This window comes from Triticum aestivum, chromosome 2D (genome assembly GCF_018294505.1).
Source record: "Triticum aestivum cultivar Chinese Spring chromosome 2D, IWGSC CS RefSeq v2.1, whole genome shotgun sequence".
NCBI lineage: Eukaryota > Viridiplantae > Streptophyta > Magnoliopsida > Poales > Poaceae > Triticum > Triticum aestivum.
This window is the reverse complement of record NC_057799.1, coordinates 157,901,055-157,916,020: the sequence shown is the minus strand read 5'-3', so window position 1 is coordinate 157,916,020 and position 14,966 is coordinate 157,901,055. Positions and strand designations below refer to the sequence as shown.

The window sequence follows — 14,966 nt, the reverse complement described above, 5'->3', positions numbered from 1 at the left end:
CGAGCCCGCCCCGGCTCCCCTGCAGTTGCTCGCTCTGGCCATCGCCTTCGTCCCGCACGTGCCGCTCCGCCCCTGTCCTCGCCGCCGAGCGCCTCCCCCTGCCACCACCACCTCCAGCCGCAACCCCTGCGCCCGCTCCGCCCAGCCGGTTCGCGACCACCCCTCCGCCGTCTCCCCTGGTCCTGGCCGCCGGCGAGCGCCGTGCGTGCCCAGCGCCCCTCGGGCATGCGCCCGTTCGTGCTATGCCCGTTAGCCACGCGCCCACGCCCGCTCGCCGACCCGCAAGGCCCCTGTGCCACAGACAGGTGGGCCTAGCCCCTAGAACGTTTTATTAAAAAAAGGAATTAAAAATAAATAAATAAATAATAATTAAAAGAATTAAAATATTAATTAATTGATTGATTAAAGAATTGATTAACTAAATTAATCTTGATTAGATTAACCTAATTACTAGTTAACTTAATTAACCCCTGATTAGCCTAATCAGTCAATGACATGTGGACTCCACACGTCAGTTTGACCCAGTCAACGTTCTGTTGACTGCTGACGTCAGCAAACACTATTATGGATAATGTTGATTTAAAATAATTAAATAAATCCAAAAAATGATTTAAATCTTTTAAAATTAATATAAAATAAACCGTAGCTCGGTTGGAAAAACTTTGTACACGAAAGTTGCTCAGAACAACGAGACGAATCCGGATATGCAGCCCGTTCGTCCGCCTCGCGTCCCTAGCATAGCAAACCTGCAACCTCCCCCCTCCGATTCATCTGTCCGAAAACACGAAACACCGGGGATACCTTCCCGGATGTTTGCCCCCTTCGCCGGTATTACCTATCCCTGCGTTAGATCACCTCTAGCACCGTGTATTGCCATGTTATGCTTTGTGATGCTTTGATTGCTCTGTTATTTATGGTGTCCCCCTCCGTTACTTCTTTCCGGTAGACCCCGAGACCGCTACCGGTACCCCTGTGATCAACTACATCAACGATGAACCCTTCTTGCCAGAGCAACCAGGCAAGCCCCCCCTTTGATCACCAGATATCGCCTATTCTTCTCTATACTGCTTGCATTAGAAGAGTGTAGCATGTTACTGCTTTCGGTTAATCCTATTCTGCTGCATAGCCTGTCATTGTTGCTACAGTTGTTACCCTTACCTGCTATCCTACTGCTTAGTATAGGATGCTAGTGTTCCATTCGTGGCCCTACACTCTTGTCCGTCTGCCATGCTATACTACTGGGCCGTGATCACTTCGGGAGGTGATCACGGGCATACGCTACATACTTTATACTGTTACATTACTTATGATACTGTTCGGATATGGGGGCTGAAGGGGCAGGTGGCTCCATCCCGGTAGAGGTGGGCCTGGGTTCCCGACGGCCCCCGACTGTTACTTTGTGGCGGAGCGACAGGGCAGGTTGCGACCACCTAGGAGAGAGGTGGGCCTGGCCCTGGTCGACGTTCGCGGATACTTAACACGCTTAACGAGATCTTGGTATTTGATCTGAGTCTGGCCATTTGGTCTATACGCACTAACCAACTACGCGGGAACAGTTATGGGCACTCGGCGTCGTGGTATCAGCCGAAGCTCTTTTTGACGTCAGCGACGGAGCGGCGCGCGCCGGATTGGACTGGAACGCCTGCTAGGCTAGGTCTGCTTCCGGCCGCCCTCGCAACATGCAGGTGTGCAATGGGCGATGGGCCCAGACCCCTGCGCGCATAGGATTTAGACCGGCGTGCTGACCTCTCTGTTGAGCCTAGGTGGGGCTGCGACGTGTTGATCTTTCGAGGCCGGGCATGACCCAGGAAAGTGTGTCCGGCCAAATGGGATCAAGGGTGTTGGGTTATGTGGTGCACCCCTGCAGGGAAGTTTATCTATTCGAATAGCCGTGTCCCTCGGTAAAAGGACGACCCGGAGTTGTACCTTGACATTATGACAACTAGAACCAAATACTTAATAAAACACACCCTTCCAAGTGCCAGATATAACCCGGTGATCGCTCTCTAACAGGGCGAGGAGGAGGGGATCGTCGGGTAGGTTTATGCTATGCGATGCTACTTGGTGAACTTACCATCTACTCTCTTCTACATGCTGCAAGATGGAGGTGGCCTGAAGCGTAGTCTTCGACCGGATTAGCTATCCCCCTCTTAGTCTGGCATTCTGCAGTTCAGTCCACCGATATGGCCCTTTACACATATACCCATGCATATGTAGTGTAGCTCCTTGCTTGCGAGTACTTTGGATGAGTACTCACGGTTGCTTTTCTCCCTCTTTTCCCCTTTCTATACCTGGTTGTCGCAACCGGATGCTGGAGTCCAGGAGCTAGAGATCCCGAGGATGATTCTACGTGGAGTTCGGCTTCGAGGAGTCGTTAGGAGGTCCCAGGCAGGAGGCCCTGCCTTTTCGATCGTTGCTACTTTTGTGCTAGCCTTCTTAAGGCAATCTTGTTTAACTTATGTCTATACTCATATATTATTGCTTCCGCCGACTCTTGCGTTTTCGAGCTTATGTATTCGAGCCTTCGAGGCCCCTGGCTTGTAATATAAAGCTTGTTTTATTTTAATTTGTGTCTAGAGTTGTGTTGTGATATCTTCCCGTGAGTCCTCGATCTTGATCGTACACATTTGCGTGTATGATTAGTGTACGATTGAATCGGGGGCGTCACACTCGTGGTCAGTACATGACTAATGCGGCTGAGAAGAAGGCCAGGGGGCGTCACAAGGAGCTCATGCGTCAGCTAGGTGCGACCGTTGTTAGTGGGTCTGAGGGCCAGATCACTGAGGAAGAGGAGTGGATTCAGCAGCACTGTCCGTGGACTGATTCCGACACCGAGCAGTTTCCGACTGAGGATGGTGGTGCAGATGACCCTGCTGGGATGTGATGAGAGAGCTCCTCAGTTTGCCTTCACCTGGAGCCGTAGCGTCGCTCTTTTCCCTTTTGGTGTCTCGATGCCAAAGGGGGAGAGAGCTTAGGGATTTGCTTTATGGTGTCGTCGTTTTCTTTGTTGTGTCGTTGTGTTTTCTCGCGATTTGCCTTGTTTGGTTGTGTGCCAGTGAAACCTAAGTTCCAGATATATGGTGTAAGACATATGCTACCTTATCTTTATCTATGTCTTTCTAGTACTTTGGTATCTTATGAGTTGCTTGTCTATCATGTTATATTACCTGCTCTCATGTATCCTATGCTTAGGTTGTTGGACTATAAAATATAGGGGGAGTGTTGATCCTAATGTGTGTGTCCTACATTCCAAAGGCACTACCAACTAGGTGCACACATTCAGGGGGAGCCCGTCTATATTTTGTAGTTCTAAGTTTCTTTACTTTCATGTTATATCCTTGTGCAAATCCCTGGTTGTCATCAATCCACCAAAAAGGGGGAGATTGTTAAGGCATACTCCCTCCGTTCGGAATTACTTGTCTCGGAAATGGATGTATCTAGAACTAAAATACGTCTAGATACATCCATTTCTGCGACAAGTAAATCCGAACGGAGGGAGTATCTCTCTAGATGTAGTTTTGGTGATTGATGACAACATGTTTGCGGACTAATCGTGTGCTTTGAGCATTTCAGAGATTCATCATTTGGCACGAGACGATTTCTTTCCCCTCGGAGTGTCATTCAAGACGGTGTAGCTCTTTCGCTTCTTTTGGTGGATTAGTTTCATAGGAGTCACCGTACTATCAAGAGGGGGGTCCGCTTTGGTAAGGCTAGGGTGGAATCAACACGTACACATCCTCTTTACACCCTCTGAGCCTTTCCGCTTCATTGGAGTTTTCTTTCCTCTCTCTTTGGGCTGAGTCTGGTCCCAGCGGTAGTACCGCTTAAGGGTCACAAGCGGCAGTACCGCTCTGCAGCGGTAGTACCGCTGGTGGGTCCTCAGCAGTAGTACCGCTACGGTACCAGGCCCCTACCGCGTCGACTCGAGGGGTCTTTTTTCGTGTCGGATTGTGCGGTACTTCGTAGCGGCAGTACCGCTCTTAAGCGGTAGTACCGTCCTACCACCGCGGCAGTACCGCCCATGTCCACATCTCCCCTGCCCTCCATTCTCCACGGTAGTACCGCCGTGGGTGCGGTAGTACCGCTGGTCTCAGCGGTAGTACCGCTGCCTTATGCGGTAGTACCGCCCTCTGCGGGGCTGTTGTGGGGGTAACGGTTGGATTGTTCCCCCCACTATATAAAGAGGTCTTCTTCCCCATAGTTGACCTACCTCTTCCCCCAAAAAGCTCCATTGTTGCTCCAAGCTCCATTTTCGCCCGATCTCTCTCCCTAGCCAATCAAACTTGTTGATTTGCTCGGAATTGGTTGAGAAGGCCCCGATCTACACTTCCACCAAGAGAAATTTGATTCCCCCCACTTATCCCTAGCGGATCTTGTTACTCTTGGGTGTTTGAGCACCCTAGACGGTTGAGGTCATCGCGGAGCCATAGTCCATTGTGGTGAAGCTTTGTGGTGTCGTTGGGAGCCTCCAATTTAAGTTGTGGAGATTGCCCCAACCTTGTTTGTAAAGGTCCGGTCGCCGCCTTCAAGGGCACCAATAGTGGAATCACGGCATCTCGCATTGTGTGAGGGCGTGAGGAGAATACGGTGGCCCTAGTGGGTTCTTGGGGAGCATTGTGCCTCCACACCGCTCCAACGGAGACGTACTTCCCCTCAAAAGGAAGGAACTTCGGCAACACATCCTCGTCTTCACCGGCTCCACTCTTGGTTATCTCGTCCCTTTACTTTCGCAAGTTTACTTGTGTTATATCTCTTGCTTGCTTGCGTGCTTGTTGTCATTGCATCATATAGGTTGCTCACTTAGTTGCATATCTAGACAACCTACTTTGATGCAAAGTTTAATTTGGTGAAGAAAAGCTAAAAAAATGTTAGTTGCCTATTCACTCCCCCTCTAGTCAACTATATCGATCCTTTCACTGCTCAATTTGCAGATGGTGCCCATCGACGCTGCTACCTCCGGAAGGTCGCAGAGGAGGCCACCTGAGCTGGACGACGGGGCGTCTTTGGATGTGGAGGAGGTCCGACCAGAGGAGCGGCATGTACTTCCCTTGGTACCGTTTGACGTATCTAAATATGTCTTTGTTAACAATTTTATTTGGTAACTATTATTTATGTTTGTTACTTCCATTCTGATGCTTCCAGACCAAAATTAACGAGCTTTACATACTGGTTTGCTCACTTTTCTTTGTAGAGCAGTCCAACTCATTACCATCTTATGTAGCATCTCTTATGTTTGTGCCTTGTATCCTTAGTAGAGCTCAATCATTGATCTGCTTATATCTCCCATCTCCCAGTCTTTGATCCTTATGTTTTAATGGTTCAAATTCACATCGGGGATCATTACCTTGACCAATCTTAGTGACACACTCGAGGAAGATAAAATTATGATGGACCGTATAGCGTTAGGCATAATATACCACTGTTTTTCTGTGATTCCAAAGATGTTAGCTATTACTCCTTCCGACTAAAGTTGTACTAAACTAACGACAAGTCTCAAAATCTTAGTTCAAGTTTCAGAACTCAAGAGGTATCCTATACTCTTGAAACTTTTATTAGGAGGTGCTCCCCTTAAATACATGCTTTTGCTCTACCCCCTTTTACTAGCAATTCGATGGTGCTGCTTGAATATTTTGTTCCTAATGCATGCAACACAAAACATCCCTTATCTGCATAGATCTGCTTGTTCTTGAATCGGTTCAAATAAATATGATGCTGATTTGGTTCCTTCTACTTCTACAGGTTTGAATACTATGGTCAGATTTTTTTTCCAAGAATCCACAAGTTTTGCTGGTCTTGAAGAATGTATTAAGTTCATTGCAAACTTAAAGTTCAGAGAAGATATGCAAGGAAGGGCGCCGCCTCTCCCTCACCGTCCATCGTCTCAAGACACGACGTTGTCAGCAGCAACTGCTATCTATATATATAAACTATCTATCATCTTTAGCTAATCTCTAGACACATCGTCATCAGCAGCACCTGCTATCTATATATATGAACTCTACTTTTCTTTTGAAGATCGTTTTTCTTTTGGAGCATGTTAGCCTTTGATTTCAATTCAATGTTGTGCTCTATCATCCACCTTGTAAAATTGTGACCTACTGTATCTTATAATATGCACCTATTACCTTGCTATGTCTCTTGAATAAACACTTTTCTCTAAATTTTTGTGAACTGTACCCTGGCCTGCATATGCAGGTGCACAGCTGCACAGCCAAGGCAAGTGCGCACAAGAACGCACAGGAGGCGCGCCCAGGGCGCGCCCCACCTACTAGTGATGCACCAAGACGCACTCACATACCAGGTTCACTCGCTAATGTACGCTTTGCAGCGGTACCAGTTCCTCCGAATTCGCCGCCAAAATTAGCAAGTAATCCGATTCCTGGCCCAAAGCATTTCCAGAAAACAAAAAGGCGCGGCGTAACCATCACTCCTCCTTCCCCGATGGAGGCAGCAGCAGCAGCAGCCTCGCCACGCCCGCGCGCCACTGGCTGCCTCACCGCCTCCACCGCAGGCCCGCAGCGCGCGAGCCGCTGGTGCCCTCGCCAACCGCGCACCGCCTCTTCCTCATCCTCCTCCTCTTCAAGCGGCGGAAGCCCAGCGGATCTAGGGTTGCTCCGCCCGCGCCTCCGCCTCTCGCCCTCCTCCCCGGGGAGGATAGCAGGCGGGGCGCCGCCGGTCCGAGCCCGGGACCCCCGCGCCGAATGCGCGGGCGGCCGGTCCAGTGCGGAGCACATCGGGGTCAGCCTAGGCACGTACCTAACCTTCCTCTCCTTTTCCTTCCTCTCGTTTCTGCTCCTTGGGCAATTTGATTATCTGATCCAATGCGGTTGATGCCTGGTGATCGGGGAGCGTGGCCGCGTGAAATCTCAGTCGCATTTTGGCCGGGGCTTCGCGGGAATTCTAGATCAGCGGGGGCGTCGCAGCAGCCGCCGGAAATGTTTATTTTCCATGCTTACAATTCCGGTTCGGCCCTTGGATCGGGGTGGGTTGCCGGCATATACTACTACAGCAGTAGTACCTAGTGGAATTGTTTCCTATTGAAATCTTGACCTGGGCTTAGAATGCACAACCCCCTCCCCTTGTTACATCGCTGACTGGTAGCTGACTTCACATCATGGAGCTCAAGGAAGAATTGCTTCTACTTGATGAATTTTTTTTTTTGCGAGGGTTCTACTTGATGACATTGGCAATGAATATTTCTGTTTAGCCTTCTTCTGTACTCCCTCTGTAAGCAAATATAAGAGCGTTTAGATCACTAAAATAGTAACCTAAACACTCTTAAATTAGTTTACGGAGGGGGTACCTAAGATCATTTATATCTTTATTATTGTGCCTTTTCTTATTGTCATCATGTCATGTTAACGATTTAACTGTGTAGAAGGCGAGAACAGAGTTTTGGAGATGTCGTCAACTGTGCCCAAGTCATCAAATATCTTCTGGCATGATTGCCCAGTGGGCAAGACTGACCGGCAAAATCTACTGAAGCAGAAAGGGTGTGTTGTTTGGATTACAGGCCTTAGTGGTTCAGGTAATTAAAGATCACCTGGATTTATTGTGATGTCTGCTTCATAAAATGTGGGTGCATTTTTTGAGTTGTTCAAGTATGAGTCATTCAACTACATTTTTTGCCTACAGACCGGTATATCTTTACTTTACATAAATCATTTCAGTTCAACACAATTGATTAAGGCCAAAAGGTGTCAATTCTATGACTCTTCATAATTTAGCTGTCAATTTTTCATATTGTTATTGTTCACTCCATCTTCATAGATTACATCATGTTGAGGTATTAAATTCATCACAAAATAACTTCCAAGTTGTGAAAGGTCAACTCTGCTAAATTGTCAAGAGTACTATAAGAGAATATTAATATATTATGCTATCTATGTGGCTGATGTTCATCGTGCTTGCTAGAGTTTCGTTTGTTCTTCACCAATGTCTAACATTGCAGTAAATCAGAACTCTGCTATTTGAAGAGACAATTTGCCAACTAAAACATTCTACTAATATTTAGCATTTATTCTCGATGTAAACCTCCTTTTATTTTACTGATGATGCTTTATTAGTGCCTTTATCTAATTCTATATTGTTTTTACTTCGCATTGTCAAGGTAAAAGTACCTTGGCATGCACATTAGGTCGAGAGCTCCATACAAGAGGGAAGCTTGCGTATGTTCTTGATGGCGATAACTTAAGACATGGTCTTAACAAGGATCTTGGCTTCGCAGCTGAAGATCGTGCTGAAAATATACGCAGAGTTGGTAAGTATCTCCTGAACACAGAATTGTATTTGTAGATCTAACAAAGTTCTAATGAAGATAAAAAATTGTAAACAGAAAAAACATGCTTGTGCTGATGTCTTTTACTGTCCACCCATTTGCACTTACGTTTTGTTTCAACTATTTTTGAGCAGGTGAAGTTGCAAAGCTATTTGCAGATGCAGGTCTAGTGTGCATTGCTAGTTTTATATCTCCGTATAGGAGAGACCGAGAGTCTTGTCGTGCACTGTTGTCAGACGGTAGTTTTATTGAAGTAAGGGATTCTTCTTATTTTACCTTCATCTCTATTGAAATTAGCTTCCTACTGGGTTTTTGTCATGACTGCTGAACAAACTCTCGTCAACTTTTTTGCAGGTTTTCTTGAACATGTCCTTGGAATTGTGTGAAGCAAGGGATCCGAAGGGCCTTTATAAGCTTGCTCGTGCAGGAAAAATAAAGGGTGAGATTATCATATAATCTTTGATGTCCAAGCTGAAAATAATCGATTAGTGCTTCACTCTTCAGTTTAGCTAAAAAAAATCCTGTTTTTTATAATCAAATTTGTAATTACACTAACCAAACTATGCATATTTCGGGAAAGCAAAACCGGATAGGAAAAATATCACACTCAGTCATTCTCCAAGTCTTGAAATCGTCAATTCTGTGAGGATTGTGATTGGTAATTGCAAGCTCGCAGCCATGCTTAGATGTATTGATGCACATACTACGTAGATTAGTATTTTCATTGTGTAATGGTGTTACGTATGATCATCGTGGGATCACCGTTTGTAGGCAAGGTTCTGTCTCTAACTGCACAACTAGACATCACCATCGGAACTTCCAAGTTGCCTCAAACTATCTGATTTTCTCGTATTTTAATTGATATGTGTTGTGAGTTTCTAGGAGCTCCATCGCATTCAAGTTGTTTTTGTCTCTAATGCTTAAGACAAGAACAGTTGAACTGGTCTTTGTGACAACTATTAAACATCTTTTTCGGTTTGCGTGTGCATTTTTATGTTGGGTTAGGCTGTTATCCAGTTGGAAATGGAAAATGCAAGGAAAATAATAAATCTGAAACCCTCCTTTTGCCTCCCATACTTTTGTGTAAGTTTTTGCAGTGAAATAAGTTCCCATGTGGGTACTTATTTTCACTTTGTCGCCTCTGTTTGACCATTCTTCGCAAATAATCTTGCAATAAATTTTTTGGCCTGTCTTGTTAAACCTTGTGTGGTGCACTCATCCTTCAAGTCTTCAAGCTCTAATTTTGTCTTTCTGCAGGGTTTACTGGTATTGATGACCCATATGAAGCGCCATTAAATTGCGAGGTACATCATCATGTCATACATGCTAAGTGCTATCATTTTCGCATGGTCAAGTGTGCATTATTTAAGGTGTTAATGTGATTGCTTCTGCCGTCATGTATTTAGTAGTTGGCTCACTGATATTCTAACCTAAAATGATTGAATTGGGAAAATAGAGCACGCTTCATCATCTTTGAAACATAATCAAGAACGCATGCTTAACATGCTAAAGAGAATCGTCAACATGCTCTATACTTGAGGACAGCACTAGAGGGTACATGTTTGATATGGTTAATTACCAAGTACACTGTTTAAATGCGTAGGTTGATCTTTACTGTGAATACGCCATCATAAACGTTGAATTTACAGCCGCAGGAGGCACTTAAATTCATATAATTCCTAGTGGTTGTTTTTTTTTCGAAACGGAGGCAAAAGATTTGCCTCATCCATTAAATAAGAGGAGAATAGAGTTTAGAGTTTTTACAAGCGCCCTTGCAAAACGGCATGGCAATTACTCTCGTACAACAATACGCCCTAGTTTCTTAGCACCTGCCGTAACCCATAGTTTTGCCTCGAGTACGATATTTTGGAGCAGGATAGGCGGCGGCGCACTCTTGTTGCGAAACACCCGCGCGTTTCTCTCGTTCCAAATAGTCCAAGAGACGAGCATGGTGAGGGAGGCCATCGCTCGTCTATTGGGGTTTCGCATGTCGGTCCTTCTATCCCACCATTGCATGAGGGAATCCTCAAGGTGCCAATTGGAGGTGTCCATGTGCACAAGACCAAACTTGTCGATGACCGATCGCCAAAGCCTAATGGAGAAGCGGCACTTGACGAAGAGGTGGATGCCCGATTCTTGCTCACGTTTGCAAAGCGGGCAAAGCCCACAATTATCCCAACCACGCCGCTCCAACCGGTCGGCGGTCCAGTTCCGGTCTTGCAAGGTCAACCATGCGAAGAATTTAACCTTGGGGGGGGGGGGGGGGGGGGCAAGCTCTCCAAACCATGTGGTGAATGGGCGAGTGCGTCAGGCCATAATACTTAATACAGCTAAGCCGCTTGTAAGAAGTTGTCATGATCTCTTCGGGTGCTCTTTCCTGCCGTTGACAAGCAGTTGCCAGTTTTGTCCTTCACCTTGAAGCATGAAGAGTTTGCTTTGATTGCAGATTGAGATAAAGGAAGTGGATGGCGTGTGCCCTTCGCCATCCGACATGGCGGCACAAGTGATTGCTTATCTCGAGGACAAAGGCTTTCTGCACGAGTAGACCGTGACGGAAGCCATGAGCCTGTTGTCATGCTAGAGGGTATTTCCACCAGATTAGCGGCGCGGCAGGATAAGTCAAGCGCTGGCTGTTTTTATTTTATTTTCTGTGCTTGTTCAGATTGGTTGTGTGCGTTGATCTGTCTACTCGTAGTTTCTGTGTTTGTTAACTTCTGTTAGCTGCGGCAGGAAAATGTAGTGTGTAAATTGCAATGGCATCCAGAGCAGGGTGGTAGGAGTTTGTTACTAATTTATTCGCCCCACAACTTGTGCTGTTTCCTGGTTGTTGCGATGAGGTACAAGAGCAGTTAGAGCATCTCCAACAGGCGCGCTAAACAAGCGCCGCGCCGCAAATTTAGCCAGTTTAGCACGCGCGCAACCCGGCGGGTGGCTCCAGCGGGCGCGCAATAACCGCGCGCGCGGTATAAGGAGTTGGGCGCGCGGTCGGATTCGCTATCTCGTGCGGTGTATTTGGGTCGCCCGCTTCCGCGCGCGGCACACTCGAGCGCTCGCGCTGTACTCTCTCTTCTCCGCCTCCTACGCCCTGCGCGTGCCGGTGCCGGCGAACTGCATCCCATGGACGCACGCGCCGGCACCCCGCTCACCCCATCCTATAGCCGTGACCCCTCCGCCGCCGCCGCCGCCGCAAACCCTAGCCCGGGTGGCGTTGGCCTCGCCTCCGCCGGAGCTCCTCCGACCATCGGCCTCGCGCGCGGCCTCTTCATGCCGCCGCGGATGACCTCGGCGGCATTGCTGGCTTTGGAGCACCCCCCGACGCTATGGCCACCATGGGAGGCATGAATTTTGCTTCTCTCATGGGAGGCATGGGTGCACCTCCGGCCGCCATGGGCGGAATGTCTTTCGATGTGCCTCCTCGCACACATTCCCATGAAGATGCCGTTGAAGATCTTGCCAACACCGTTGGAGCTTCACGTGATGCGGTGCGCGATGAGGAGAGGGAGGAAGATTCATCTTTGGAGGCGGAAGAATCGTCTTTCGAAGATGAGGACGAGGACGAGGACGAGGAATGATGTGTCTTTCATTTGTGTATTGAACTTGATTTGCATTTTGAACTTGGTTGGATGAACTTGTGGGCATGAATTTTTCTTCATCAACTTGTTTGTGTGAAATTTTATATGTCATGTTCATTGCATTTTGAATGTTTCAACTTTATTTTGTGTTCAAAATGCCATATATGCCTCGGTGAGTCACACGCGCTGCATTTTTTGCGCGCGCGCTGCATTTTAGCGCGGTTGCTGGAGCCAGCGCAGCGCGCCGCGCCAAACCAGATGATGGGCGCACGGCAAAGCAGTTTTAGGCGCCTGTTGGAGATGCTCTTATGCTGACCATTTGAATTTCCAATTATTGAGAGTCGTCTGCCTTGTTGCTTGCAGCACATACCAAAACAATTCTAGTATCCTTCCCTTCAAATAAAATGAAAAACAATTGTAGTACGTTCTTGCATTGTCCGAAGCGAAAGAATGCTAACTCGAAATAATACATAAGTGATAGGAAGCGCATGTCCTGAAATGTTTATCTGGTCAATGAAGACCGGTCCTACATCTTGTCATGCCAGGACAATAAAGGCCATACAATTCACCTTTCCCGCATCACAAGAAAAAGAAAGAAAGATGATACAATTCAGCAGGCCACGGAATACGATGGGTGGTCGCATGGATCCGCACACGGGTTGCACAGACCCTGGAATGGTAAACTGATCTGCAGCTAACTCTAACTCGTGACATTGGAGCGGGCCACGACGTGTGGTTTCCTACCGGGTCAATCCTTCCCCGTCTCCGTTGAACCATCCAAGACGGCTACGGCACTTGGTCACCGCATTCTCCATCGTACGAAGAGACGACCGACCGGAGACACCGGACCATACACCGTCTCCGGACCCGGCGCACGCGTTCTGTACACCTTTGCTTGCACCCGTGCGGGTGCGACACAAACCACAACCATTCAAAACACAGCCCCGGAACGCGGAAAAACCAACGAAACCTCCTCGGAGCAGGCCGCGCGCCCGCCGGCGGAAGCGACGAGTCGACGACGACCGCGCCGGCACGTACTCACAACAAACCCACCCCGCCGGCCACCCGCGCCTTCCCCGCCGCTGACGCCCTCCTGTCCTAACGCAGTGACCTGCCGAGACATATATTAAACCCCCCCCCCCCCCCCCCGCGGGCTCCCTTCCACGCCACCACTTCGCGCGCCCGACTTCCCTCTTCTCCTCCCCCCCCCCCCCCCCCCGCACTCCACACAAGCCAGAGCACGCGCACGCAACCGGCCGACGGCGCCAAACAAAACGGCACGGGACGGTCAGCGAGGGACGCGAGGCAGCAGCAGTAGCAGCAGAGGGGACGGATGGTGTTCAGCGGCGCGTGGCTGGCGGCGGCGGCGCGGGTGCCGGCGGAGCTGTGCCAGGGGCCGCCGCGGCCGGGGCAGCGGCGGCGGCTGCGGGCCGACGAGGTGCTGCGCGCGCTGCTCACGCCGCCCGCGCGGGAGCTGGAGCGCCTGGCCGAGTGCCTCTACGTCTTCTTCTGCCTGCCGCTGCCGGAGCCGGACCAGTACTACGTGCCGGCGTCCGGGCGCGGCGGCTGGATGGCGCGCCGGCCGCCCGGCGCCGTGCTGTACAGCTACCGGAGGTCCCTCTCGCTCTCCTCCGACGGCGGCTCGTCGTCGTCCACGTGGATGGGCGGCTCCGACGAGGAGGGGCTGTACTACTCGGACGACTAGGAAAGCAGCCGCGATGTGCATGTGTACTGGCGATCGTCGTGTCGGGCTTGTGTTAGCTAGGCGGTGGTGCCGCTTTGTCCGTTCCATTCTTTGTAGTAACTGTATAAACGCTGTACATATTAGCTTGGTTGGTTGGCTTCAGCGAGAAATCAAGACGGTTTTTCACATTTGGTTTATTTTTCGATTATTTGGTTTGAAAAGTTGAAACACTGTGTAACAGATGGAAATTATGCCCGTTAGTGCAGAAAGGAAACAAAGTTGTAAACGGAGAACGTTTCTTCTCCTGTCCTTGTCATGGTATACCAAATCGTGCTACTAATCGGGAGATAACTTTTTTTAGACAAAATCGGGAGATAACTTGATGTGATTACCATGCGGGCGAGTTTTTCTGGTGAAAATGGCCAAATGAGCCAATTGTTTATGGTGACGGCAACGGGGACTATTGTTCATCATGCCTTTTTTTTTTTACTGTGAAAGGGTCCAAGAGCACCCACAGTGTATGGTTTTTCTGCCTCTAAGCCTTCTCTCTCCTCTCAGAGACAATCTCCATCCATTACAAACCTCAACCTTTAGCCCAAAATTATTAGTATCGCCTCTTAGCATGGAGGCTGCCTCTAAGAAATATAGAAATTGAGTGCCCCCATATGTCAGTTCTTGGGAATGGCTATGGTAGAATAAAATACATTGAGAAACTCGTTTTCTAAACCTGCAATCTAAGAGGTGACCACAACCTTATACATTACGTAACTTCCCCTAAAACTTAGAGGCAACGCGTGGGACCCAACAGAGAGGCGGTGCTCCCTCTACACATTATGGATGCCCTAAGGTCATATATTAAGCACTGCATGTCCTTACAAACACACTCATACAGAAAAATAAAGCTACATTCAAATCTTTGGGGTGTCGAAGTCTTCTTCCTCCTACATCCACATCCATTGGCGGCGCATTGTGAGGATAGCTTCACCTCGGCGGAGCAAACTTTTTTTGAACCCATGAACTTGTAGAAGCAGCACTCGAGAAGTCATCGATGCAGACCAATACAATGAAGCAAATCGCTGCCCCGAAGAAGGCAACGTCGATTAATTTTTGTGAAACTCCGAATACAACGAAAACCGTCCGAATTCAGATGGATCCATTTGAAACCAGTGGGTCATCGGAAACCTAAACCCAAACTCGAAGACTCCCTAAAGAAATCATGGGAAAAAAAATCACACATGTCATTGCACGACAGGTCAGGGTCTAATGTCGAGCTTGTTGTCGTCCAGGACCATGCACAATTCCCTCTTCTCCAGTAACCTAGCCAGGTTGGGCCGCCGTTGACGATTGCTCCGCTGGATCACCAATGTCGTCATCGAGCACTGCCTGATGAAGACTGTCACTTGAACACACATCTCCTTCGTCATTCGACAGC

The 14,966-nt window shown here is 48.5% G+C and overlaps 2 protein-coding genes across 3 annotated transcripts; both read left to right on the top strand.

Annotated features, from left to right (window-relative positions):
* Nucleotides 1-6,327: 6,327 nt before the first annotated feature.
* Nucleotides 6,328-11,069, top strand: LOC123052326 (adenylyl-sulfate kinase 3). 2 transcript variants are annotated; one of them, XM_044475465.1, is made up of 7 exons: nt 6,328-6,748; nt 7,382-7,528; nt 8,111-8,260; nt 8,413-8,531; nt 8,633-8,717; nt 9,536-9,582; nt 10,725-11,069. In XM_044475465.1, the coding sequence occupies exons 1-7, from the start codon at nt 6,442-6,444 to the stop codon at nt 10,821-10,823; spliced, it is 954 nt and encodes a 317-aa protein (XP_044331400.1). In that variant the 5' UTR covers nt 6,328-6,441; the 3' UTR covers nt 10,824-11,069. The 2 variants fall into 2 exon arrangements, with proteins under 2 accessions (XP_044331400.1, XP_044331399.1); XM_044475464.1 differs by having other exon boundaries at nt 6,333-6,748; nt 7,379-7,528.
* A 1,988-nt stretch (nt 11,070-13,057) lies between these two features.
* Nucleotides 13,058-13,720, top strand: LOC123049103 (uncharacterized). Its single transcript, XM_044472094.1, has one exon. The coding sequence runs from the start codon at nt 13,184-13,186 to the stop codon at nt 13,553-13,555; it is 372 nt and encodes a 123-aa protein (XP_044328029.1). The 5' UTR covers nt 13,058-13,183; the 3' UTR covers nt 13,556-13,720.
* The last annotated feature ends 1,246 nt before the right edge of the window (nt 13,721-14,966 follow it).

What these genes read in the sequence shown, in the direction of transcription:
- LOC123052326 (XM_044475464.1), top strand. Translation starts at nt 6,442, where the DNA reads ATGGAGGCAGCAGCAGCAGCAGCCTCGCCACGCCCGCGCGCCACTGGC. An exon ending in GCACATCGGGGTCAGCCTAG is followed by an intron (nt 6,749 to 7,378) that starts GCACGTACCTAA and finishes TTAACTGTGTAG; the next exon opens with AAGGCGAGAACAGAGTTTTG. An exon ending in TACAGGCCTTAGTGGTTCAG is followed by an intron (nt 7,529 to 8,110) that starts GTAATTAAAGAT and finishes CGCATTGTCAAG; the next exon opens with GTAAAAGTACCTTGGCATGC.
- LOC123049103 (XM_044472094.1), top strand. Translation starts at nt 13,184, where the DNA reads ATGGTGTTCAGCGGCGCGTGGCTGGCGGCGGCGGCGCGGGTGCCGGCG.